Raw genomic sequence first — 26,249 nt, 5'->3', positions numbered from 1 at the left:
TTTTATTTACATATTTATAAAGCTACATCATTAAATTTTAATCTTCCTGTTTCTATAAACATATAAAATTCTCTTTCATATTTATATGTATGTGTGTGTGGACATACATATATATTGTTACGCCGCGGGGACAGCTGGTATTCCTCCCGTCGCTTGGCGACCGGGTTGTTGATCGCTGTCCTTTGGAATCCGGCTTGTCAAGGCACGGCGGCTCGCTCGGAATTGTATTCTAACTACAATTACGTGTTAATAAAGTTCTCTAAAACAAGCCGTGCCTTTTTGTTTCTGCGATCGCGCACAAGTCGATATAAAGAGAAAAAGTGCCGCTCTGCTTCCGCGAGCGCAACAATATATATATATATATATACATATATATACAATAAAAAGGAGCAATGTGTGAGTGTGTGTATATATATAATATGTACACACATACACGCTTTCTACTGCCCACTTCTGTCATATTTATGTACAAAATATACACGTATATACAATATGTGGATGTGTATATTATTAATTATACATTTATTTTAATAACTCTCGAAAGAATCTGTCAAAAATTTCTGTAATGTTCAAGATCATGAAAAGTTGTAGTTATCAGAAAACAGCAGTACATTTGATGCAAAAATCTATTCTAAGACTCACTTCCCTTTCAAATGTTTATTTAATTCAGAAATATGTTAATTTTAGTTGTATATGTGTGTCATTCTGCCAGCATATTGCTATAGTTTTGTTTGCTGATAGCAAACAAAATTTGTACGTCACAAGTAAATGACGGATGCTAGGTGCTGAATATTTTTTGAAAAACTTAGTAATTTTTTTTGAAAATATCGTTTTTGCACAATATCAATATATAACAATAATTTCTATTTATATTCGTTATTTGAATCTTTTTTTGAGCTTTTATGAATTCGAGAAAGAAACTTGAGTCGTGAAAGATTTCTATTGTCATAATTATTGTAATTATTTCATTATCAGATCTCAACACTATGATTATATATTCAAGTAAAATTTGAAACAAGTAAAATTTGAAACAATTCATTCAATTTTTAAGAATCAGAGTAAATCGCGTAAAAGTCGAGCAATTCAACTTTCAATTTATTTTTTTCTGAATAGATTAAAAGTATTTACGAATTTTGAGATTCATTTAATAAACTTTATACACATCTCAAGACTAGTTTTACGAAGTATCCCGGAACAACAACGTGTGATTATAAAAATATGAGTTATAATAAGTTGAAATAAAATTATGATCAAAATTAAGTGACTAGGAGAAACTCAAAAAAAAAAAAAAAAAAAAAACCTATTACCAACAAGGGACGAAACACCCTTGCAATCCGTCTTGTCACTGTATTATATAAGTAGCTTCTATATAAAAATATATTATCTTAGAAAAGACTACTTACATCTCTATGTACATAATTTAGTCACAAGTAGAATATTTTTGTAATATGAAAAGCAAAATGCATCTGTTGTTTTCTTTTTCGTTTTTAAATATTGATTAAAAATTCTCGGATATATAGAAACATTTTGTATCGCCTATCTAATAGTTTGCTAACTCGGCGATGATTTGGCACGATACAAGAAATTTACGGACACGCGCGGAAACGTTTCGTAAAATGATTGAAAGATAAAAGCTTTCTGCACACAATACGTTAGATTGAGGTATATGTCGTTGAGTTTCTTTTCTGGTTGTGACCCTATATCGGTAAATTTGCAGTTATACGGGGACCACTCTCCGATGTCAACAATTTTGACATATGTTGTCACCTTCCTGAGTAATAATATGAAAATTTTAGCCGTCGCTCGTTGTTTGGTAAAAAGTTATAAATAAAAGAAGTTTTATAAATGAACTCTTATTTTCTGATACCATGATACATTTTGTTTGTGTTATTAGCGTGTAGGCAGGGAAGGCGTCGCCCCCCCACAGGGCGACAAAATAAATGTTATCGAGAGGAAAAATTTCACTGTAGATATAAAAAATTCGTTTACATTAGAAATCACTTTTTAAAGTAAAATAATCAACTTTTACGCAGAAAAAAGCTTCTTCAAAAAATCTTCAATGCAAATAATATATTAATATATTAATGCATTTAATTATATTTAAAAAAACTTATATACACTACTTAATTTCTTTTGATATATTAATACTCTAAAAATTGCTTTATTTTAATTTTGACTCTATATTTTGATATTACATTAACAATACAATTATTAACTATGAAATAACATGATATTTATAATTATTTCTTTAATTTCTTTTTAATATTTAATTGTTTCTTCACATTTGTTTCTATTAATTGTTTCACTTTCAATTGTTTTTAAATTATATATGACGAAAAAAAATGACGAAGATGTTTCGAAAACAAAACTTCTCGGTAATATTTTCTATATACTTTTCAAGTTTTGTAAAATAGTTTACAAACACAACCGGAGACTATTATCAAATTGCTATAACGCTAAAGTTATTTCGTACTTAAAATTATGTAAAGAGTCTTGTCTGAAACAATCGCATTGAATGACATAATCACAGTAAAGAAAAAAACAAAGTTAATATATGTAAAAGACTGTGAAGTCTTTTAAACTCGTAGTTACAGTTGAGCATCGTTCTAATGTAAATAAAGCAAAAAATAGAAATTGACGAAGTATAAGAATTGATTAAAGTGTAACAACGTATATTTTACGTGTATTGATTGTAAGTGCTATAGCTGTGCGATAGCCGTGTAAATACTATGAGAAAAATAAAAATGATAACTTTGTATACTGTTGCCAAAGAATTTTAGAAAAGTTTTTGTATACAATATTCGATATTCTTTTTTGACGACTTCGCTTTAACAATGCACAACTGTGTAAACAAAGTTTTGCAAACGAAATTGCTTTTGACATTGCAGACAACACTCTACATCTTTTCATCGAACGCAAAGCCACCCCCCCTGCGAGGGAGCGAAGCCCCCCTTGCCTACAACACGCTTACAACACGAACAAGAAGAACATAAACAATAAACAAAGTAGTCTTGTTAAGAGGCTTAACGCCGTTATGTATACGAGGAACGTATAGACAAATTTCTTACAATAATATCGGTAATATATCCATTAAATGATATTGAAACTAAATGATATTGTTTATAACTTTTTAACTAACAATGTGACCGACGTCTAAAACTTTCATATTATTATTCAGGAAGATAATCTTGACAATATATGTCAAAATTGTTGAGATCGGAAAGTGGTCCGTATAACTATATATGTATCTTTATATCATCTATGAATTTGTTCTTTTTTGCCTGAATATAAGTCTAAATATATTACATATATATTACATGCGTATACGCGCGCGCAATGCGGATACGTATAATAAATATGTGTAATGTTGCGCTTATCTTAATGTGCATCTTTTTAAATATTAAAATGCATAGTAAGATCCTCTTATATCGACAAATGCAAGAAAAAAAAGCAATTCTAAAATAATTTTTTTTGAACGCGATGATTAAACTTTACCTTCATCAAGTGTGCAAACGGATCTGCGTAAAAAAGTATAAAAAAAGCGTATATGTATACAAGATACGTGAATCATTAATTCTGTGGTCGCGCTTATAAAAAGAAACTCTGTGCCTATTTTATGTAATATAATCCCTATGTAATTAATAATTACACTTATTATTATTTATACGTATGTATACTTGCGCGCGTGTCCGTATATTTGTCATATTATTTACAAACTCGTCGTATTTTATAAATCCTATATATCCTACATATAAGAGAATACTGTTATTTAAGTGAACACATTCGTGTAGGTCATAAATATTGTAGCATATGTGTAACAATAGAAAAATTGTGTTGCCGTTTAACTATTGTAATCTCAAGTTTAGCTATTACAAAAGTGGAATAACCTTGTAATCATCTAGATCGCCACGCTTGTTATCATGCTCATATCTCAATTTGGGGACTATTTTCTTCGATCTAGATTACATAATAAACTATTCGAATGGTTTCCAATAAGAAAATTTTCATTTTCATTTTGTTTTTTTTTGTTTTTTTTTTGTTTTTTTGTTTTTATGTGGTGTTTTTTTTCATTGAGATTGATTTCAACAACAGAGTCTTCGTTGTACCGCAATAAACAGAAATTTGAACAGTCATGCAATCTTATGATCAATTAAAACCAAACGATTTCTAGACTGAAAACTATTATGTTATATAAAATGGGTGGTAAATCTTTTCTACTTGAATGTGTGTGTGTTATGTGTTTTGCTATTGTTGTTAGCTATTGCACTTGTTAGGAACATGTAAAAAGGTATTTACGGTTTGCAGTATGAGACCGATCGACAAAACTATTTCAGATATCAATTTTTTGAATGTCGTGAATATCGTATTGATAAGTCAATTTGTTGTTTTGGTTTTTAATCGAGAAATGGAATATGTTCGAGAAAATTGTGAAAAATGCATAAATAGACCGTTTAACTTGACTATTGACAAAAAACATAGAAAAAATACGGTTGGAAAAATTGCTATAGTAAATAAACAGTTTTCATCATACCTCATTGACACTTATTCTTTACGTTGATAAAGAATTATTCCTTAGTAAAGAATTATTTGTATTCTGATAAGCGTTTTTTACAATATTGCAAATGTTGTTCCGATTGGTCTCTCTGTTCTTCGTACAGTTGTTTTGCTGATAGAAGTCGACTTTTTTCTTCGCGGAGGTCAGTAATGCATTTTATGGATGTTTCAAGAATCTCTCGTTTGGAAGGGTTTTTACCAGATTTTGTTTTGTCGTTGAAATATTCCGGCATCGTAGACTTGAGATCATCTAGGAGCTCTTTGAGGCCTTGTCTTCGGCCTCGCTCCATCTCATTGTGCAATTTTTTCTTATGGTCAATATCATATTGAGCGTTTGGTGCAAATATATTGTTTACAGGGGGATAACATGGGGCAGATTGGGTTCTGGCCCCTTTCAAAAACGTTTTATTGTTAAAGTCACCGTGCGTAGACTTTCGTGGTCTACCACGTGATCTCTTTTCCACCTGCGGTGGATTTCTACGTAATGAAACCTCTGCGTAGGACTCGATGTCTACGTCAGTATCTGCAACAGAGAATCGAGACATTTCTTCAGTCACACACTTTTCATCAAATAATATTTAAACAATAATAGAAATTCAAATGAGATAGGTGTGACGCGGGGTCTCTCGCTGAACTTGTCGGAAACGCATCCACTAATAGATTAACACGCGTTAAGATATTGTTAATGTGATTGTCAAGAAATAAGAATTTTAATACGTTAACAGCCAAGCTGGTCCCTACGAACCGCTAGACACTACTAGGTACTAGACTTTCCGTTTACGCTGCACCGGTTTTCGCGAACCGACGGTTAACTTTTGCTCTAATACCTTTAGTTTTCAAGGAACGGTGTCATTCGCGAAAAGTTAAGGCTCAGATCGGCGCAACAGCGTAGATTAAAGCAAGTCAAGTTAAGGACTGGTACAGCATAAACGGGAAGTTTAGACTGGTCCGTGAGGACCGACGCGACGTGGCAGTTAGGTTAACGTGTTTTAAGATCTAAACGCTGGGCGTGCGATATATATTCTCTTGAAACGCGTAAAAATTAATATAATTAACATTAAAAAATTCGAGTTAAATTCAATGTGAAAATTTAGTTTTGTGCTAGAAAGAGCTTTTTATGAATATTCTTAATATAATCAATCAATATCTTCACACGGTTAACGTATCTCGTTATCTCATCGAGAAACTTTTTTTTGAGCAAAAAAATAAAATTTGACTGACAATGCCTCGGAATGTTTGCTGCATCTGAAAATAATACTTTTATAAAATAGAAATAGATAAATAATAAAGTAGAAGATGGAAAATAGAAATAAATAAAATTTAACAACATAACAATAGATGAATAATAAAATAGAAGATAGAATAGTTGAAGATATAAAATAAGTAGATCACACACTATAAGTACAATAAACAACAACGCAACGACTCAGGAACGTTGTTACGACACAAGCGATGGACAATTTGGTTTTTAAATAGAACAAATAAGGTTGTAAACATGCAAACGAACTATTCGTACATACAAAATATAATTAAGGCAAAACGATGTGTATGTGTGTGTGTGTGTGTGTTACGCAATAAATATATTCAAATTTAATGTCCCAAACATTGCGACTTTAATCCATCTCTTCAGTGTATGTATATAAAGTAATATAAAAAAAAAATATAATTAGCAGACTTATTAATTGTATCTTATATTAATTTTCATAATTATATTTTTGATGTGAATTTTCCGTTACGGAGATCGTTTACTCATTTGTATATCCGATCGAAAATCCGAATTTAATGTGTAATTGAGAACAAATTGAAGAGAAAAAATAACCGTATTTTGTCAATATCAAAGTGCGAACTGCAAAGTGCGATTAAATACACAAATACACTCTCGTCAGAATGTGTCACGTCAAACTAACATTAAGTAAACCGTGTCATCGTTCGAAGAAACATTCAATTAGCGTTCGCAGACGCGCGATGATCCTCTTCATACTACTCCAGAATGCATGCCCTTTTTGGCGCTGCTCCACCGTTTGAACGCAAAACCGGGACAAGCGGAAGGAGACGCTCGAGGAACGAGGAAGAAAAGAGAGACCACGTCTGCGTTAGACGGATCGCGTCGAGGACCGTATTGCACGTGCACGAAATCGGCAGCGCGCCTCCACGTGCAACTCGACGACTGCATTCAGACGTATGAATCTTGCCCGAATCTGGCGTGACGCCAAGGCGCCGCGTCGCCCCCGGCGAAAAAGGCGCGAAGTGTCTAAAAATACGAGACACCAACAAAATTAATAGACGAAGATAGTCGACGAATTGGATTCGTCTGTGACACGTGAAACAGTACCGGCGCTAAGAGATTTGATCCAACATTGCGCGATACAACACGCAAGTGCCTACTATACACACTCGGTCAAACATAAATTGCAGTTTCGCATAACACGGGCGCGTTTTAAACTCTATTCTTTTTGTGAAAAAAAAAAAAAAAAATGTTATCACGATCGATACGCGAAATTGTCTTGTGGCTGAGAAAGTGTTCGAGCGAGATTTTGCGCGATGTGTATGGCCCCTTCCGGAACATGTTTCATTAGTCACAGTGGCGTGCTCATATAACACGTGCACGAGGCGGAGAAACGAACGAACAAGGAGCGCGAATCGCGCGAAGCGAGAACGCGGAAGTGGTCGAAATAACGTCGCGCACGCAATTGAGCGAAATAAAATAAGTATATGCTAATAATCGCGCCAACCGCGGCGGAATTTACGGTGTTCGTATCTGATCGTATGTGTGTGTTGTGTCACCGCGCATGATCAATAGACACGCGATTACACAGAGAGAGCGCATTTTCTCCTAAAAAGCCTCGCGCGTTACACGCAACAGCTAATTCATTAACCGGGGGTAATCGTTCCGACTCCTCCCCGCGATAAAACGTCAAGTATTACTAATTGAGCGTTACGAGCGCACATGTAAGACAAATAGCCGAAGACGAGATCGAGCGATTTCAACTTTCGTAACGGAGAGAGAGGAAGAGATTATTGTCTGAAACAATCTTAAATAATCTTAATTGTACAAATCTTTTCCATTACACAAATACCGCGCCCGATAATTCCCTCCACAAGTTGCAGACAACGTAGATAATTCCCGCGTCAATTTATTCGTTTACGCGTTACGTAAAAAGGAAAAAAACGCGGAGAAGCGTCAAGGTGTCTATCGTTTGTCCATCTCTTCGCTCCATCGGAGATCGTCTCTATCTCTTTCTCTCCCTCTCTGCTTCTTCTTCCCTCACCTCCCCGCTGTCTGCTCATCGAGCGTTTTACGAGAGTATCGCCGGAATGCGGAGCGCGAGACTTGAGGCGCAGGAGTGGTTAGCGGCTCGGTTTGTCGCCGGTCGCGTGATGCAAGTCGGTGCAGCGTGCCCGCGATGCAAGCGACTGAAAGGGGACGAGAGCGGGGGAGGCGAGACGCGTACTCAGCGTAGCGTAGAAAGGGGACGGGAAGGGGGAGGTGACTGGCGCGGAGAGGGGCGACGTCAATTCGCGGGCAGCACGTGCAGTCACGTAAGAACGACCTTGGGGGTCACTGCTCCGCTCGGCATAAGCAGGCCATAGTAGTACGTCGACGCGAATCGATCGCCTCTCCTCTCTCTCTCATTGAGATAAAGCGACGCGACGTCGGAGGGAAGAGAGGGAGGGAAGGGGAAGGGTTGCAGACCCCGTGCGGACAGGAGAACGAGAGAAACGTCCTCCGCGCGACGTATCGAGCGCGGCGCCTCCTGTCTAGGGGACGTTTGGGCGTGGATTTCGGGGTGAAAGTACTCCCGCGCGCTTTTGACTCTTCGGCGGCGAATTTTAGACGTGCGATCGTGCGATCCCATCGAAATTACGCTCTTGAAATGTGACTTTAATAAATATTTTACTTTATCCTGTGGTTTTTTTTCAGAAAAGAAAGTTGAAAATTTCGCTATTTGAGAACAAAACGAAACGCAGAGCGCTTTGAATAAATGCAAACGTACTTTTTTTTTTTTTTTTTTAAAAAGAGAAATCTAATTAGGACAATGGCGTACGGAAACTGCCATGTAATATCACACAACGACACTCGCCTATCACGTTTGATTTTCGCGTATTCGGCGCGATTACTACGTAAGCCTGTCGATATACGCGACGACCCGCATCGTCCGCTGATAACGCTGATAAAACGAGAAATATATACGAGATTTGTGTATCTCCGTGACCTACGCAAACTCTTCTCTTCGATCATTGTGTGTGGACGAGAAGCTGATCGGTCGTTTATAAAATTGTTCTCTTGTCGCGCGCGCACGTACAACAAACATCGAGACCGAAACGACCTTCGGAGAGATCTCGTCGCCGATCATCTAATCCATGCGAAATTTTTATTCCGTTTTCCTCACTTTTCCTTTATTCTCTTTACATAAAGTAAAAAAAAAAAACAACTAATGAAAATGTGGAAATAAAATATCGAAAGAACATTACAATCTTTTTCAAATGATCTTCAAATACGGGGAAATGAAAAAAATGATCTCTCCCGAGAGATTTCTCGCGCAAATCCGCGATTATCCCGGAATTCAAGCAACGTCGGAAAGCCGCTTATACACTGCAAAGTAGCTAAGACCGGCAATTCTTTTTCCCGAGTCGCATATACGGCGAACGTGCCGGCACGTTTCTTTTCCCGGTTGCTCCCTACCGCCTTCCCCGTCTATATAAAACGGAATCTCTTCACATGCTCGAGCGTGAGGGCCTTGTGATCAGCGAACTGTTCAATCCAGTTGCGAAAGTGAATGTCGTTAACGAATTTATTCAGTTTTTTTTTTTTTTTTTTTTTCTAAACGAGGAGTACACGCACGCCTCGAAATACGGTGTCGAAATACGAGAAGAGCGTACAGAGAGAGATGGGGAACGAGAGATAAATATATATTTTACACTACAAAGGTTTTGATACTTTTGGAAGATAAACGGTGATTTTTAGAAAATGTCAAAAAGCGTATCTGATCGATATCTGATAAGTCGCACACGGAGAGAGCGATCGCCAATCAACGCGAGCGACACACCGGTTGCGACTTCGCGCGCACTCGCGCGTTATTATCGAGTTGTCATGGGGTTTCTGTGTGAGCGAGAAAAAAAAAAGCAAAACTCGTCGAAAAGTCACGGCCGTCGGCGATCCACTTCACTTACGAAGTCCCGCCGCGCCGCTCCGTATCCGTTCCGTTCGCTCGCACGCGAATATACAGTCGGGTAAGTGGAGAGATATTATAGGACAGGAGAGGGGGATAAATATCTTATGGCGAATATATATATATATATACACACACGAAATACGAGCGGCGGTGGTATCAGGCGAAGAGAAAGAGAGACGAGGGATGTGTATGGTGTGGTATACAGTCTGCGTCCGTTCCCGGCGGCCAGACGCAATCAGAGCACTCCCACGCACCGATAGCCAGTCCCAGATCGACGATTGCATTAGAAACAACTGATTCTTCGCTCGTCTACTCGCGCGAGAAAGTGCGACCGAATGAATCATCCGTGTCGAGCGTGTGGGCGTGTATGTTCTAAACGGAAAATCGCAGAGACATCCATCCGCTCTTTTCTTATTTCTTATCTCTTGTATTTTTTCGACGATAAAAAAATAAACTAAATAATTTCGAGATTAGGCGAGATATTGGCGATTACCTTTTGGGACAGAGAAATACAATAAGAATGAGGAAAGACGACGAGACGACATAGGTGACGAGACAATGACGCCGGCGGACGGAGTTGAACCGAGATAAAGAGGAAAAATCTTCCAATGAGGACGAGCGGTCACGAACCGTTGCCGGTTAAGCAAAGTGACGTCGTTTGATGATCAAAAAATAAATAAATTACAGATTTATCACGCTATTATATATAAAATTACACTCTGCCGTATTTTTTGCTTTTCAGAGAAAGAGATGAGAAAAGAATTTTAATTATCATATCTTAACACGTTAAGCGCGGTATCGGTTCGTGGAGACTGACAGTGAACTTTCCGTTTAGGCAGTGTCAATGGCTGCGCCATTTCCATACTCTGTAACTCAATTCTCGTCGAGTAGTCGCCGCCTGAACGGAAAGCACAGCAAAATCGGCTCCGCGCTTCGGAGAGTGTTAATTGAGAAAGAGAATAGACATATCGTATAGTATAAATTGCGCAAGTATTTAAATGTGTCACCAGGCCAGCGCTAATTTGTTTTCAAACCGGATCTGGTCGGTTTGACATTTCGAAGCCTCTTAATTTCCGGCGCGAAAGTCAAGGCGTCCGACGAGCGCCTTTGTTCCGTACATTCGTGTCAATAAGTCGTGGTCGCGTCGTGGCGCCGTTTTACAACACGAAATATATCTGGTACACCGAACAGTAGATATCAGAGATGCCGAGTTGTCGATACGAAACAATATGCAGAAGCTTTGATTAATTATTTTACAGACGATGCTATTTTATATTTTTTTCATTTTGATTTTTAATGAACTCGCGCGAATAATCGACAAACCCGTTCTATCAAAAATAATTGCGTTGCCATTTCAGTCTTTTGAATAATATTTAAATATATTCGTCGCGCAAAAAAATTTAAATTACAAAGACGCTTTTTTTTTTTAAGAGGCAAATGTTACTTTGAGCAAAGCAAGGACTTAACAAAATCTTTGCGAATTATGTTAAAAATCTTTTGTTTTTAAATCTATAAAGTATTTGAAAATTATAAATTTTTCAAAAAAATTTTAATAATATTTTGCTACACATTGTTCCGAAAAATATATTCTCTCTATTAGAAATTCTCGTAAGCACGATTTAAGCGGCGCTTTTACTACGGCACTTTTTCTCACACAGTTTCTCCCACGCGGTTGCAGTTGATGAATGAATGAATTGCGTCATCTTACGGAGATGCGCTTTTAAGTACAGTCTCTTGAACAAAAATAAGCGCCCACTTGCTTCTCGAGGAAAAGGCGTAATTACAGCAACCGGAAAGAGGAAGTGAATTAGAAGGGAAGAAGACGGTGAAAGCGAGAAAGAAACAATCTTTTGTTACGACATGATTGGAGAAAAACAAACCTAGAAATGCAACAAATTTTACGTCACAGATTATTTAAAAACAATTAACGGGGCAATGAAATAAGCGAGGGAGCGCGGAAGAAAACAATATTGGCAATGCCAGAAAAAGATCGATCGAGAAAACAAAGTGAAAGAGAAAGTCTGGTGTGTGGTCTTGGTTTCAATTTCTACTTAGAATGTTAACTAATACCCTCCCACCCTCCGCGCGCGCGAGCGAGTGAATGATGCCAAACCCAACTGCGTGCTGCAAAGCCAATGCTGCAAAGCAGAATCGTTTTGCAACAACCAGAAGGCGCGTTACGTTCTCGCTGGTGAAACCGCATTTCGCAGCGATATATTAGAATACAACCCACGTCAAAACCGCCCGTATTATATACGTATTTTAATAACGGACCTGCCTGACATTTTCTTCTCTTTCGTACGATATAACTTTCGTAACTCTATCGCGAAGTGTGTATACGTACAGTACCGTTGTGTATAATTATTTTATCTTGTAACGTTTTTTTTCGACGCGAAGCAGACTTCGAACATAGTTTCATTCATTAGTTATCTCGTAATAATAAATATATAATGTACATAAAAAATATACGTAAAATATTTTATATATATAAAATATTATTTAAAAAATGTTAAAATATATATTATGTATAATATATATAAAATATTTAATATATTTTTGTATATAGGAATATTTTCGAAGATTCTTTTGTCTCGTGTTAAAACAATTGGAAAAGTCACGCAGTTTCCTCGAAATCGAAATTTCAGATACGCATAGCAGTGCGCATGTGACTGCCGCGTGTCGTTCAAGAAGTCTGTTCGGTCAGCAAAACGCTACAAATAACATCAAGTTTGAATATGATTCTTGTACTGTCATATGTTCGCAACGTATTGCAATGTTGTGTCACTTGCAAGCGTTATTTTTGAGATATTTAATATTAAGTCTTCAACTTTTTTACTTTTGTGTTTTCAAGAGAAGCTGCTACGACAAACAATGATGTAAAAAATACTTGAAAAACTTTAAATAGTCTTTTGTACACACGGAAATATTAAATATTTTTTTTTAACTACAGCGTTTTTTTGTTATTACAAACACGAGTATTTTTTTTTCTTAGATTAGCGTCTGTTGACTGCAGATTTTCTCCCTCACTCCCGCAGCTCTTGCTGATCGTGAACAGACTCCTTAAATTCGTGAAACGCGCGAATTCCGATTCCGATGCGGCGCGCGCGTAAAAAGCGCGCGCGTTCCATCGCGCGACTTTCTTGGAAGCTTTAACGGAGAAATTTGCATGTGGAACGGAACCGAATGGCTTCTGCACCGGTGAGAAACATACCTGTGTGTGAATAACACAAGCGAATTACAGACCTTAAAAAAACGAATCGGCATTTTCTGCGAAACATGTCCGTCGACATGCGACGACGCAAACATCGACGCGCAAATAAGTGTGACGCATTGCGGGTAAAATTAATTAAAGCGTGAGAAAGAAATCGCCCATGTAAAGTAATTAAAAGTACAACGAACTCTCCAATAATCACTCCCTGTGTAATGTAATTTTAAATTTTAAGACTCTTTGCGATCATTTTTTAAATTTTAGAAGTGAGAAAAATCGCCAAAGCTTCGCGCACACATTTTGTCAAAATGAAAAAGTATTTCCGAGAGCTCAAAAGTATTTTCGTATTTTTTGACTCGATTTTGTATGTTGAATAAAAAAAATCGATATATTTTACAAATATACTTTGTTAATTCTACGTGCGTTTGTACAGAAATATTTATTTTTTAAATAAAGTCCATGGACCTTTGGCAATTTTTATTTTTCTCATTTGACCTCACAAAATCAAAGATAACCGCGAGCCTTGATACATTCCCATTGTTACGCCTATTAGAAGATTATCCGACTCCGATTATCTGAAACTGATTTCAATCGAAAACCGTTATTTATCTTCAAAAATCCGTAAACAGGTTAAGAAATCTGACGAAAAGCTTGCTGAAAACCGATCCGCCGGCCGACGACGTTAATCACGACATTCCAAGATGCGATCCCGATACTAAAGTGCGCTCGTTTTTTGCCGGTTATCCTGTCCCTGTCCCCGCTCCCGGTCTTCACTTGATGATTAATCTTGTGAGACGCGAGGTCGGGCTCGAGTTCGAAGAATTTCACGATAGTCCTTTGAGGCATCTTATATACACGTTCCTATAAAATCGTTTCACAGAGTTGCGCGAGAATTACATTTCCCTCTCAAACACTCACGAAAATTACACTCGAATACACGCGTCAATACGTCGTACACGGAGGTGTATCATCGAACAATTGCACTTCCCCCAACAAACGTTCTCTCGAATTGATCGCGAGGAACAGTGACGCGGAGAGAAACGTCATTGCAGTTGGGATCGTCACCTCTGCGCAGGAAATTATTAGGGACAATTGAAACCGGTCGAGGAATGAAACACGCTCGTGTTTCCCCGACGCGAGCCAAGAAATTAGTCGCGTTACCGACGAGATGAATCATCTCCCGGCGAGATACATACATTGTCGATTGCGAACTACGTGCGTATTGCGTCACGCACAACGCGGAAGCTTTTCCGAGGAAACCGATCGTCTATTTTTAATTCATCTGATATCCACGTATCTACTTGGAGTATTTCCAACTCTGTCATTTCGGATCGTATTTCCGATGCTCCTTTCGATAGTCAAATTCCGCTCTTTCCTCCAAACGTTCGAATTTTTCCGTGCATCGAATTTTCTGTATCGCGGCATTTTTTTCTCGTGTCGAAGTCATTTTTGTTGATTTGAAGTTACGCTCGACGGGATTCACAGAATTATATTCATCGGCGCGAGTTACGCAATTACGTCGGTTTTATTAATTTTTTTTTTTTTTAATCGTTGTTAAGCGCGACAAAACGACAGACGCGGGGGCGACGCACCCGCGCGAGATACGGCAGTGAGCCAGTCCCGCCGGCTATCGCTTGAATGTGTGTGTGTGTGTGTTATACGCGCACGCGGCGCGAATGGCAAAAAGACATTCCGTCGACCATTTAAACCACCACCACGACGAGATCCCACGCATGACCGCGATCAATGTGTAGTAGTGAGCGAGAGAGACCGGCCGGCCGGCGCGGCGGGCCGGTTGTGAGCCGGCCGGCATCGAGGCTGACGTCACGGATATACGCGACCTTCGAGTTCCCGCGCGTTTAGTCGCACATGCTCCCGACAATCGCGCGAAAGGAACTTCGCGCTCCGAGAGACCGATGAATTCGAAGAAGCGGAGCTGTGTGACAAGCACAGACCGAGAGAAGCTCTTTGGACTCGATTGCTCGCGATTTCGCGCGAAGAGTTTAGCCAATTCGCGAAAATTACGCCTCAACGTAGTTCGAATTTACCTGAAATGTTTTCACTGACCCGATCAACGGGCAAATCGGTCGCTTATAAATCGAGTAATGGTCAAGGTCAGTTCTTCGGTGTGCGTCCGGTCACACGCGCCTCGTATCGTGTTCGTCTTGGCCCGTTATTGCTCCGCACGGCGGATCTATTAAATCGTTGGCAGCGAGGAGGAAGCGGCACTCTTTCAAAGAATCGTTTCATCTCACTGTGTCTCTTGAATCGTTCGTAAAACCCACTTGTCGCGTTTCGAACTTCTCTACTGTAACGATGCTGGCGCGCGACTGGCAACGATATTCGGTGTTCCTACCCGCTCAGGTCTTTCGAAAAGTGTGTTTGTTGTTTCACCTTTCGACCGTCTCGCGGATTGAAAATATGAAAAGTAAGTTTTGAAAACAAAAATGTACGTTGGCAATTGGTTATTTGTTTCGATTTTCAAACAGGTAGAGAGAGAGAAAAAAAAGAGACAGAAAGAGAAACTCGTTTTTTACATCCGCGCTTCGCGTTTAACGCTTTAAAAATTATCATCTGTCATTATGCGTATGGCTTACATGTATGTATAGTCATTGAGTTACGTAAGTTGCGCTTCTCCTCCGCGGAAAATCTCTATTCTCTGAAGTTGCATAATTATGGAGTTTCGCGGTATAACACGACGGCGCCTGTCCTACGTGCGCGAGGAAAATTTGCGCGAGGGGGAAATTCGCGTCTCAGAAACACGCGGACAAGCGTGAATTGTTATGCGATAATGACGTCGCTCCGATACCTCGTTTTTGAAATTTATGCGTTCCGCACACACACACACACACACAAACAATGAGCGCTCTTTGTCGCGCGCGAGCGGCTAACTGTAGCGAACTGAAGTTTTTCAACTCTTATTTTTTACTCTTATCACTAGCAGAAATCTTGAATATCATTCAGAGACTTGCTAAATGTTCGTTTGCAATTCGAAATCGACACGACAATTTTGTTGGCGATGTGCAAATCGACCGATAACCTCCCCGACCTCGACACAATTTTGCTCGCGATGCGCGTGAATCGAGAAAGAGAGAGAGAGAGAGAGAGAGTTACGTATGTTTTTAACGGTACAGGCTTTGCGATTGAGGCTGCAGCACGATCTCTATCAACTCTATTCCTACATACACACGTCGATGGTAATCGGTAATCATTGGCGTCGTTGAGAAAGAAAAAAACAACATACACCGAGAGGGACTCTGGCAATTAAATCGCATTTATAGTCGCGCTGTGAGAGAAGCTTCCTCGCCAATATTGACTTGCGAATGACGACGCGGTGCAAATCGGAGTTCTTTGAAAGAGCGAGATGTATGTACGAGTGCGCTCGATATTTTACCTGTTGTAGACATTACGGATTATGCGCAGCATAAAAAAAAAAAAAAAAAACAAATCTACCCTTTAGCGAGGGACTGCGAGCGTGACGAGGCGCGCGAACATGCACATACGCGCACCGGACACACACACTTGCATACAATGAATTGTTCAGCAATAAAAGTGCATTTTGCAAAAATATACTTTAAGGATAATACACATAGCAAATATCCATCGAGTCCTAGAAATGCTATCAAACGCCTTCGGTATGTTAATTCATAGAACATTTATGCAGCAGAGTTAGCACACAGCATTTACAAGTTAAACAGATTTTAAGATCGCCTGAAAAGACAGAAAATGAAACCCTTGAAAGGTTCACATGCACGCATCATCCAGGTAAATAAATTGCATTTGCACGAAACATTTGCACGCAAAACAGCATATTAAACAGCATAAAATGTGTTATTATTTACAGATAGAGATAAGTAAATTATTAGATTTTTGTTAGTAATTAGTAATTGCAATAAATGCTTGTTAGTAGGCAGTAACACTTCAATACAAATTTTCACATTGATAAAAGCGCAATGGAAATACTTCATACCGTTTAATGACGTTCTCCCGTTTCAAATCAAATATCATGAAATTTGGACTCGGACTTTGTCACACATTTTTAAGAAATTATACTATTCTCGCTTAACTTTATACCTTTTGTACGTTTCCTTTTTTTTGAAGGTTGGCTAGCACCCATTGAACTGCTTGGATTATAATATGTATACGTTGTAGCTGATTCTGAATTTGAAATAGTTGCACTCGCTGAGGGATAGTTACTTTCCAATGTTCGATTGTAAATTGTAGCCGATTCTGAATTTGAAATAGTCGTACTCGTTGAGGGATAGTTACTTTCCAATGTTTGATTGTAAATTGTAGCCGATTCTGAATTTGAAATAGTTGCACTCGTTGAGGGGTTTCTTTCCAATGTTTGATCGTAAGTTGTAGCCGATGAATTTGAACTAAGAATCGCACTCAGTGAGAAATCGATTTTTTCCGATTTTTTTTTTTTCGACGTTGATGCGGTTGCTTGATCTGTGACGGATTTTTACAATTTTACATACTACATTTAGGCTGCGTTCGGGGAGTGCGCTGTCAGCGCTGTTGCATCATTCTATTTTTATTGCTTATTAGATGAAAACCAAAGATAGAATGACGCAATAGCGCTAATAGCGCGCTCCCCGAACGCAGCCTTAATAATATTCTCCCGTTTAATATTAAATATCATGAAATTCGGACTCGAACGTTATTATTTTTGAAAAATCATTAGACTTACCGGTATGAATGGTTGTCTGAAGAACATTCTTGGTCAATAATTTGGAATATTTCATTTCCCTCGTCGAATATTTATGTTGTTCAGCTGCGATTAATTTTATAATTTTACATTTTAGAATTACATTACAATTACATTTTATAATGTTTTTTTTATATATTTATTTATTTTTATTTAGTTTTGCAGACTTGTCTTTTTATTTTGTTTTCTTTTATGTTTTTTATTTTATTTTTTACTAATAATTTACTTCTAAGATTGTTGAAATGTGAATAAAAAGTGAGCAAGCGTAACAAAAAAAACAGTGAATTGCAAGCATTATTCATTCACAGCATGATGAGGAATTGCAAGCATTACTCTTTTATAGCATGATGAGGAATTGCAAGCACTACTGCTTTTTACAATCCTTCTTACAACAAACCTCGATAACTCGAATCTCAGGGGAAGAACTAAAATCTTTGAGTTGCAGAGATTTTGACTTATCCAAGTTTCTTCTTCCTTTCCGCGGAGCGGAAAAAAATGGACAAAATTTTCGTTTTATAGAGGTTTTCTAGTTATAGATGTTTGAGTTATCGAAGTTTGACCGTACATCATAGCTAGTAATAGAAATTTTTTATCAAGCCAACACCGAAAAAATTGTATTCTTATTTTGAGGATATCCTACTTACTTTAAGTATATTTTATACTAAAATAGGCGCCAAGAAGAGTTTCTTATTTTAAGAGGAAAATCCTCTAAATAGTAATATTGATAAGAATATATACTGATTAGAATATAAAAAGCCTCTATAGAAAAACATATATATCTCACTATCGAAAAAGTCTATATTTTTAACTTAAGAATATATTCTTAAATAAAGAATATATTCTTAATTTCAGAAGAATATCATCTAAAATCTTTAAAAAGATTTTTTAAGTATAAAATTTTCTACTTATAAGAATATAATTTTTTCGGTGAAAGTAATGTACGTAAAATAATTGTGCGCGATTAAATTTCACACTCACTACATCTTATGTGTCGCAAAAGTAAATTTCAAACAGAGCGGATGTGTATACAAAAACTCTTCGGTATATCTCTCAGAAAAAACACGTGAAAAAAAAATTTTCATATAAAACACAGTACCACAAAAGTTTAGAGATCATCAATACTCACCCGATTGAGATGAAAACGATGAATCTGTATTCGAGATGATGTATGGAGATGGATTTGGTGATGAATAAGTATGGTCGTTCTCGACGTCCCGTTTGAACTGCTCGTTCCTTTCGTCCGAATCGGAATCCAAATTGTTGCTGCGGGAATTGCTTTCCAATTTGTCAGATTTTCTTATTGAGGGAGATACATACGCTGGATTTTTCAGTCTTTCTTTTTGATCTATTATCGATGAAATATTTTTACAATTATTGATCGCTTGTATTGTCGAATGATTATTTGCATGATTTTCTTTATTTGAGTCCTGGAGACAAAAACTCATATCTTGTTCTATTGATCGACAAGGCTCTTCTGTAGGAGGCATTTGAAACAATTCAGCTAGAATAGCATCAGCATTTTTATAACGATATCCAAGATATGGATCTTCTCTATCGTTTATTAATGCATTCGAATAATTGATCTCCTTATTCGACGGGGAAAGCGCTAAAGAGGCATTTTCAAGCCACATATCTGCAAACATAAAAAAGAAAAATTCAAAGTTTATTTTACAATATTTTCATATCAAAATTGTTTTGTTCAGCTCTCAAATTAAAAATTAGTAAAATAAAGCGATAATTGCTGTACGCATACATACATACATGTTTTTAAAAATTAAAAACTTTGTATTTTGTGTATTTACAAATAAATCTCAATAATATACTTTTTGTCTGTAACATTATATGTGTGTGTATAATCTTTTTGAAATTACACGTTTAAAGAATAATCTATCTATCTATCTAATTAAAATTCACAAACAAGACAGAAATTGAATATATGTCTACTTTTGATCAATCGTTATTTTGGAAAATTATACAAATAAGCCAAACCACTTATGTTTGACAAAAACATTAGGAGGCGATGCATGCATATAAAAATGGTCTCGTATTAAAATTATCTAGGATCCCAATACAAACTAGTGTATTAGCGTTTTTTTTGTTTTAGATAAATTGAAGTTAAATGTCGAAAATATCAAGAAAAAATGAATTTATATTACTTTCAAAAATATTGTTGTTTAATGAAAGAATTAGTTTTTTTGCTTTTTCTAGCGAGTTTTTTTATCTTCGTTGTGTATATACGCACAATTTGGAAAATATATTGTCTGTTTTGTAAAGAAAAAAGTTTAAAGTAACACCGACGTGAAAGATCATCTCAAGTATTTGGCCTTGAAAAATGAAAAAAAAAGAAACGTGTTTCTCGACTCGGCAAGGAAAAAACATCTAAAGTTGCGTTCACGCAAGCACGTCGACAACAAATGTTCGCAAGCTTATTAACAGATGAAACTGCAAAGGTGCTGGTACTATTTTTTTTGTAAATATTGAAATTACTTTCAAAACAACAAATAAAAACTCTTATATGTAAAAATAATGCATAACAGTCTCTCTGTCTCTTTAATCCGTGGCATTTGTGCTGCTGATCGTAGTTTACGTATAAATAGTCAGGTCAGTCACACATACAGCGCTAAAGAGGTCAATGTTAGCGTTCTAGAAGTAGATTAGTTTGATAAATTTAGCGAATATCTTGTGTAAATTAAAACAACAATTCCAAAGAGATTATTTAACTTTTTGCCAAATTCTTTCTTTTTTTTAATTAGTAAATTATTTTTGCGTTAGAACAATTTCTGTATAAACAAACTAAATCGAGTAAGACACGCTTATTTAAGTAATTTATATCATGTACATTGTTCAATGTGTCTTTTTATGTAAAGAGTTAACAGAGAAAATATTAAAAGTGTTTACACATCATTACGTTTAGTAATCCTTCACTGACAGACATAGTTTTCTCAGACCACCTCAAAAAGTGCGCATCGGCGTTTCTAGTAAAAATCTGTTTTTTTTTTTCACCGCTTATATCTTCGTAATTACTAGAGATTTTTTAAGTTTTTTGTATCGAAAGTTTTTTATTGCAGAATCTTTTAAATTTTTGATTAAAGAAAAATAAAATTGAAAAAATATTAAGTTTTTACAAAGATATTTGATTTTAAAGTCGCGTGGATCTCACAGACTCCTAGTTTTTCCGACTCGTAGATCATTTTTGAGATCTGTCCGTGAAAAGTTAAATTTATTGAGAGAGAGAGAGAGAGAGAGAGAGAGAGAGAGAGAGAGAGAGAGAGAGAGAGAAGAAAGAGAGAGTGAGAGTTCTTGATATATATTTTTACAACTACCGGAATTTATGCACGTGTGCACGAACTGAAGAATGTCGCGGCTATCACACAATCCCCCTTCTCTTTAGGAAAAGCAATTTCACCAACGGCAATTACACCGATCGTTATGTGTCCAAACCGGACGCGCTGTGCGCAGACACGCCGAGCGAAATTGTTCGAACAATTTGATAAAGACCAGATCCGCGTTTTCGTTTGGACTTTCGAAAATGTAGATACACAACGCGCGACACGCAATCGCGATCGACGCTCTGCGATCAAGCTTCTTTTGCTACCTACACATCACAAATCGCGAGAAACCGGTCCAAGTTTAGATTAGCAGAGATATTATTATGCACGCCCGGCTCTTACATTATAAACTATCACTCGATCGTGTGTGCAACGAGCTGATAATTTTTCCATCGGGAAAGACGCTAATTAAGAACGAGCCGATACGAAACGATCAAAACAACGAAAACTCGCAAACCCGGCAGTGTTTCGTCGGGCAAAAATTCGCTCGCTTTTTACCGATGATTGATGAAAGCGTAGGAACACACACGCCAAGTACGCACGATAGTTTTTTTTATCGCTCGGTCCAGTCTTATCGCGCCGACGAACCGACACGCCGCCATCGTGTTTGTGCCGTTACGACGGTCGCATCAAGTTGAAAAATTGCGAAGACAAATTTATAAGATACTCTTTTGTGTACAAAAAAAGTTAAACAAAGTTAAAATCACGGAATGCAAAAGATCCAAGTTCGACGTCTGATCAACGTGTCTTCTTCTCGATAAAGTTTTTAATTTCCAAAGGGAAGTAAACTGCATATCTTACATGTATGCGTCTAAAGTGACTTTTCGAATTAACCCTCTATGGGCCGAATTTTCTATCTGCAGACAACTTGCAAGATATTTATTTTGCATTTCAGGTTGATGCCAACCGTCATCAATATTGTTATTAGTTATTTCAGAGGCATTATATAATTAAGACGTATACATCATCTTGTGAAAAAAAACTAAAACTATTTGGTAAAATGTGGATATATTAGCTTGTGACTTGAAAGTTACATGGGCCTATAGAGGGTTAAATTTAATTTAAATATTATTTTCATGTATTTACATTTTAAGGGAAATAAGTAAATATATTTAACAATTGCACGTACATCGGCTCGCACCGACTTTAATACTTATTGTTAGTCAAAAACATTCAACTTTTTGTGCTCACAAAAAAATTTTCAATATTACAGATCAAAAAACAAAGTAAATGTGTGTGTATACAAAAATAAATATTTCGTGCGTAAATATTTCTTTGTTTATAAATTTTATAAATTAGTTAAAAATGAAAACTTATAAACGAATCTAGGAAGGCAAGAGAGAAGAAAAACTGAAAGAGAAGATGGAGGAAAAGGAATTAACTTATTTTTCAATACTTTTCATATTGTATACCTTTGAAGGAATTTGTGGGAAAGAGTAACAGGTAGAGGGCAAAGAATAGAAACCAGAAGGATAGTCAGGCAAGAGAAGTAAAATGGCAAAACGAACCGTTATACTGTATTTTTTATAAAATTAGCGCCAAATTTTGTAGCAATATAGTGAAAATACATTCATACGCAAATCATCCAGTATATTGCCTCGTTCTGTTTTCTGTTCACTTATTTGAAAATTTCAAGCATATTTTCTCTTATTCATTTTTCTACTTGCTCAATTTTTTTCAACGGTATTGTCACGATATCACACTCGTCGTCTTTCACATCCGTGTACTCACATATATATTTGGTCAGTTACGCAGATTAATCTCAACACGTGCTAACAGTTATATGCAAATGTAATAAATATGTGTATCTGAATACGTGTGAATAAAAGACAGAAGTAGAGCGAGTGTGACACATTGATTTTGCGAACATATTGGACTTTCTGCCGACACATGGATACTCTACAAATTTGCGTATACATGCGTGATCATTTATAAAGTTACATAATTGTTACAAATATTATGCAAGCATCTCGTTAACGTGAGATCTAATTTATTCGTAAAACGTAAAACATTTCTCGCCGCGATTAAAACGGACGTAAATCGAAGAAAAATCGCAAATGTATTAGAGAAAACGACGCGATTTAATATTTCGCGTATATAGAGCAAAAATTTGCACTATCGCACTGTCTCGCGACTCGTAACGCGGTAAAAAGTACTACACGTGCAAATTGAATTTCTGAACGAACAAATGTCACACGTTTCCATCTCAATTCTTGACGAACTCGACGCGAACATGTTGTCAGCGCGATGTGGGACACATGCCCATGAAAACCGGACGCGAAATCACTCATAAAATTACTTGAAACAGATAGCTGCACATTAATATAGTCGTTCTCGATGATTACAAGTCATTCAGATTCGACAGAGTCAGTTCCGCGCTTCGCCTTACGTGTTGCGGGAGAACAGACAACTTGCGACAGCAACTTGTAGGAAAGAATTTTGAGCGAAGAATTCGCGAGATTGCGACCGCGGTGTTGAAGCAATCTCGATCGTTATTTAAACGGTTGAGAAAAAGAAGTAGAGCGCGTATTTTTCCCATTGGTAGCAAATGTTCGGCGCGTTGACGCGCGCAAACGTCATCGTTGTTGGAGCGCGGGATTCAAGTTTGCACGTTGCACATGCTAATACATACCTACACTCTCGTCAATTTTGCACGACTCTGCGCACGAAGTCTTAAAGATATCTTCATTATTTTTAGTATAAAGCGACTGATAGTAGTCATCTAGTTGCAAATCTCCATAATCTTCCGGAAAACAGGCGTTGTTCTTTTTTGCCATTATTCTCACTTGTGTCTTTAAATTACAACACTAGATCAAGTTTTTAATTTAATTGTCTTTGTACTTATAGTTGTGTACCGAGAACAAATTCTATATACAGCGCGTATATGTTTAATTCACTCGGCCAAAGCGCACTATATCTTGTTGCGATTTGTTTTATTACACGCACACACACACGCGCACACTCGACAGAGTATGTTAATTTTAGAGTCTTGTTTAGCACCGATGCAGAGAGAAGTGTGAGCGGGCGAACGACAAACTCGAAATACAAAACTTGCGAGTACGAAACTAGAAAATGGCATTCTCAGAAAACACTAAAAAAAAAGACTGAGCTCATAAAGATGTGCTCTCTGCTATGTCGACGAAACGACTGACATTTCTGCGGAGCGTAGAGATCCTAACTGTTCTGTACTCTTCCCCACCACTGTCGCAGCGAGCGGGCGTATAGTGTACGTACAGTACCCTGCGCCATACTCCTCGAGTTACCAATACGAGGCGTTGGTTTCAGATTAGTTTTGGTCAGATCATTAATAATGGTCAGATTTTGTATTAGAATTGTGACATCGATTCATGAATGGTCAGCTTACTTTGCAGAAAAATGCGATTGGCTGGAAAACTCTTCCCTACTCTCTTTTTAACTGACAATAGGTCAGTAACTTTATAAGAAAAATCTAGAAATAACTGAGAGGAGAAAGACACAACGTAAAACTATCTTCTTCTTGCGTAAAAATCGATAAAATTACTCAGAGTTAGGTGGCAAATAAGAGATCGCTGCGCTTAGCACACGTCATATCTATTATAAATAGTTTGTTATATCTAGTACATGTATAAACAGTTGGTAACATTTAGTTACATAAACAAGTGTTTTTAAGTTAAATGTATTTCTATGTATAAATATATTTCTATGTATAAATAATATGTTTTTACGTATTTATTAATATTTTATACAAAGTAACAAGCAAATTTTTAAATCTGCAATAAAAAAACAAGTAATAACAGTATTATTTTGTATATTTTTAAATTCATAAACAACAATAGTTAAAGTTATAATAACTTCAAATCTTTTCGACGATGTATCTTATAGTGAGAATAACAAATATTTTTTGATAAATTTTAAATTAACGATTAGAAACAAACAAAATTGATTTTAAGTCACGTATCTTAGTAATCAAATAAATTACAGTAAAAAGATAATTGTAATCGCATGTCAGTCAACAGAGAGAAGTCAGTAAGAGTAAAAAATAGCAATGTGTGTCAATAACATTGCAATCATTTATTACCCAGATGTCTAAAAATTAATAATACAAAAGTTGAATAACTAAAAGTTTGCGTGTAATCGTTAAAATGTAAACATAAGTCAAATTTCTATTGTACTAAGTCAAGATGAAAATTAGTCAAACATTAAAACAAAAAATAATAAATAAATAAATATATTATTCAACAAAAAGTAAATTGAATAGGTAGTAAGCGAGCAGATAAGGTGTAAGCTTCTATATTTTGAAAGTGTAGTTTAAATATATTATTATTATTATTTATTTCTTACTCTTTCTATCATTAACTTTCAGACATCTGGGAGTAAATGATTGCAATGCTATTGACACACATCGCTATTTTTTGCTTTTTACTGATTCTCTCTGGTTACTAACATGCGGTCACGATATCTTTTTATATTTATTTGATTACTAAGATACGTGAATTAAAATCGATTTGTTTGTTTCTAGTCATTAATTTAAAAACCTATTAATATCTGTTATATTCTTTATAAGATACATGGTCGGAAAGATTTTTCAATTAATTTGTACAAATTGGCTGAGGATGATCACAAAAGAGGATCGAAATGTTCTGAGCGTTTCGCTAATAAACTTAGCAGCGTTGTTTCAGTTTTTCATCACTAGCAACTGTGGACCATAGCTCACAGACCTATTTATTATTTGAGATTTTATTTGAGACTTGTTATTATTATTATTATTATCAAATATTTCAAGACAATTAACGATATTCTAAACGACTACTTCATTTATCAGAAATTAAGAACGTGTCTTGTCTTAAAGTTGGATTGGTGGAAAGGAGAATATGTCGGAACATATGTCTGCATTCTTCTACAAAAGTCAACGATTAGCCAAACGCCAATAGACGGGCGGCGTGCTTGTACACATACTTACTCCTCCACTTCGATGCCACTCTCGGTGCTGGCCGGGAGGTTCGATCTTTCAACATTATATCTATCTTTTACTACTTTTAAGGCAAATTATTATTATGGCGAATCATCTTAATGCAATCATTGCAAAATCGTCGTCATTCATGATGCCATTTTTGTGCAATATTTTCACAATTTGCCTATTGGAGTAGACGCTCGATCTATAGACGTCGACGCTGCTGAGTTACACTAAACCGAGCTTATAACGTTTAGGTATAACGTTTAGGTATAAAAAATATGTACAACATTTGTTTTTGATAAGAAATATATAAGGTTATACGAGTCGATCGCAGGATTTT

The 26,249-nt window shown here is 36.6% G+C and overlaps 1 protein-coding gene across 1 annotated transcript; it reads right to left on the bottom strand.

Annotated features, from left to right (window-relative positions):
- Positions 1-4,028: 4,028 nt before the first annotated feature.
- LOC109861121 lies at positions 4,029-24,100 on the bottom strand. The gene is made up of 3 exons (XM_020440638.1): positions 23,609-24,100; positions 18,774-19,280; positions 4,029-5,077 (listed from the first exon to the last, which is right to left on the bottom strand). Exons 1-3 carry the CDS (start codon positions 23,751-23,753, stop codon positions 4,584-4,586), a joined length of 1,146 nt encoding a protein of 381 aa, XP_020296227.1. The 5' UTR covers positions 23,754-24,100; the 3' UTR covers positions 4,029-4,583.
- Between the last annotated feature and the right edge of the window lie 2,149 nt (positions 24,101-26,249).

This window comes from Pseudomyrmex gracilis, unplaced genomic scaffold (genome assembly GCF_002006095.1).
Source record: "Pseudomyrmex gracilis isolate BER0280 unplaced genomic scaffold, ASM200609v1 scaffold_589, whole genome shotgun sequence".
Taxonomy (NCBI): domain Eukaryota; kingdom Metazoa; phylum Arthropoda; class Insecta; order Hymenoptera; family Formicidae; genus Pseudomyrmex; species Pseudomyrmex gracilis.
Note: the sequence above shows the minus strand (reverse complement) of the source record. Positions and strands in the feature narration are given on the sequence as shown.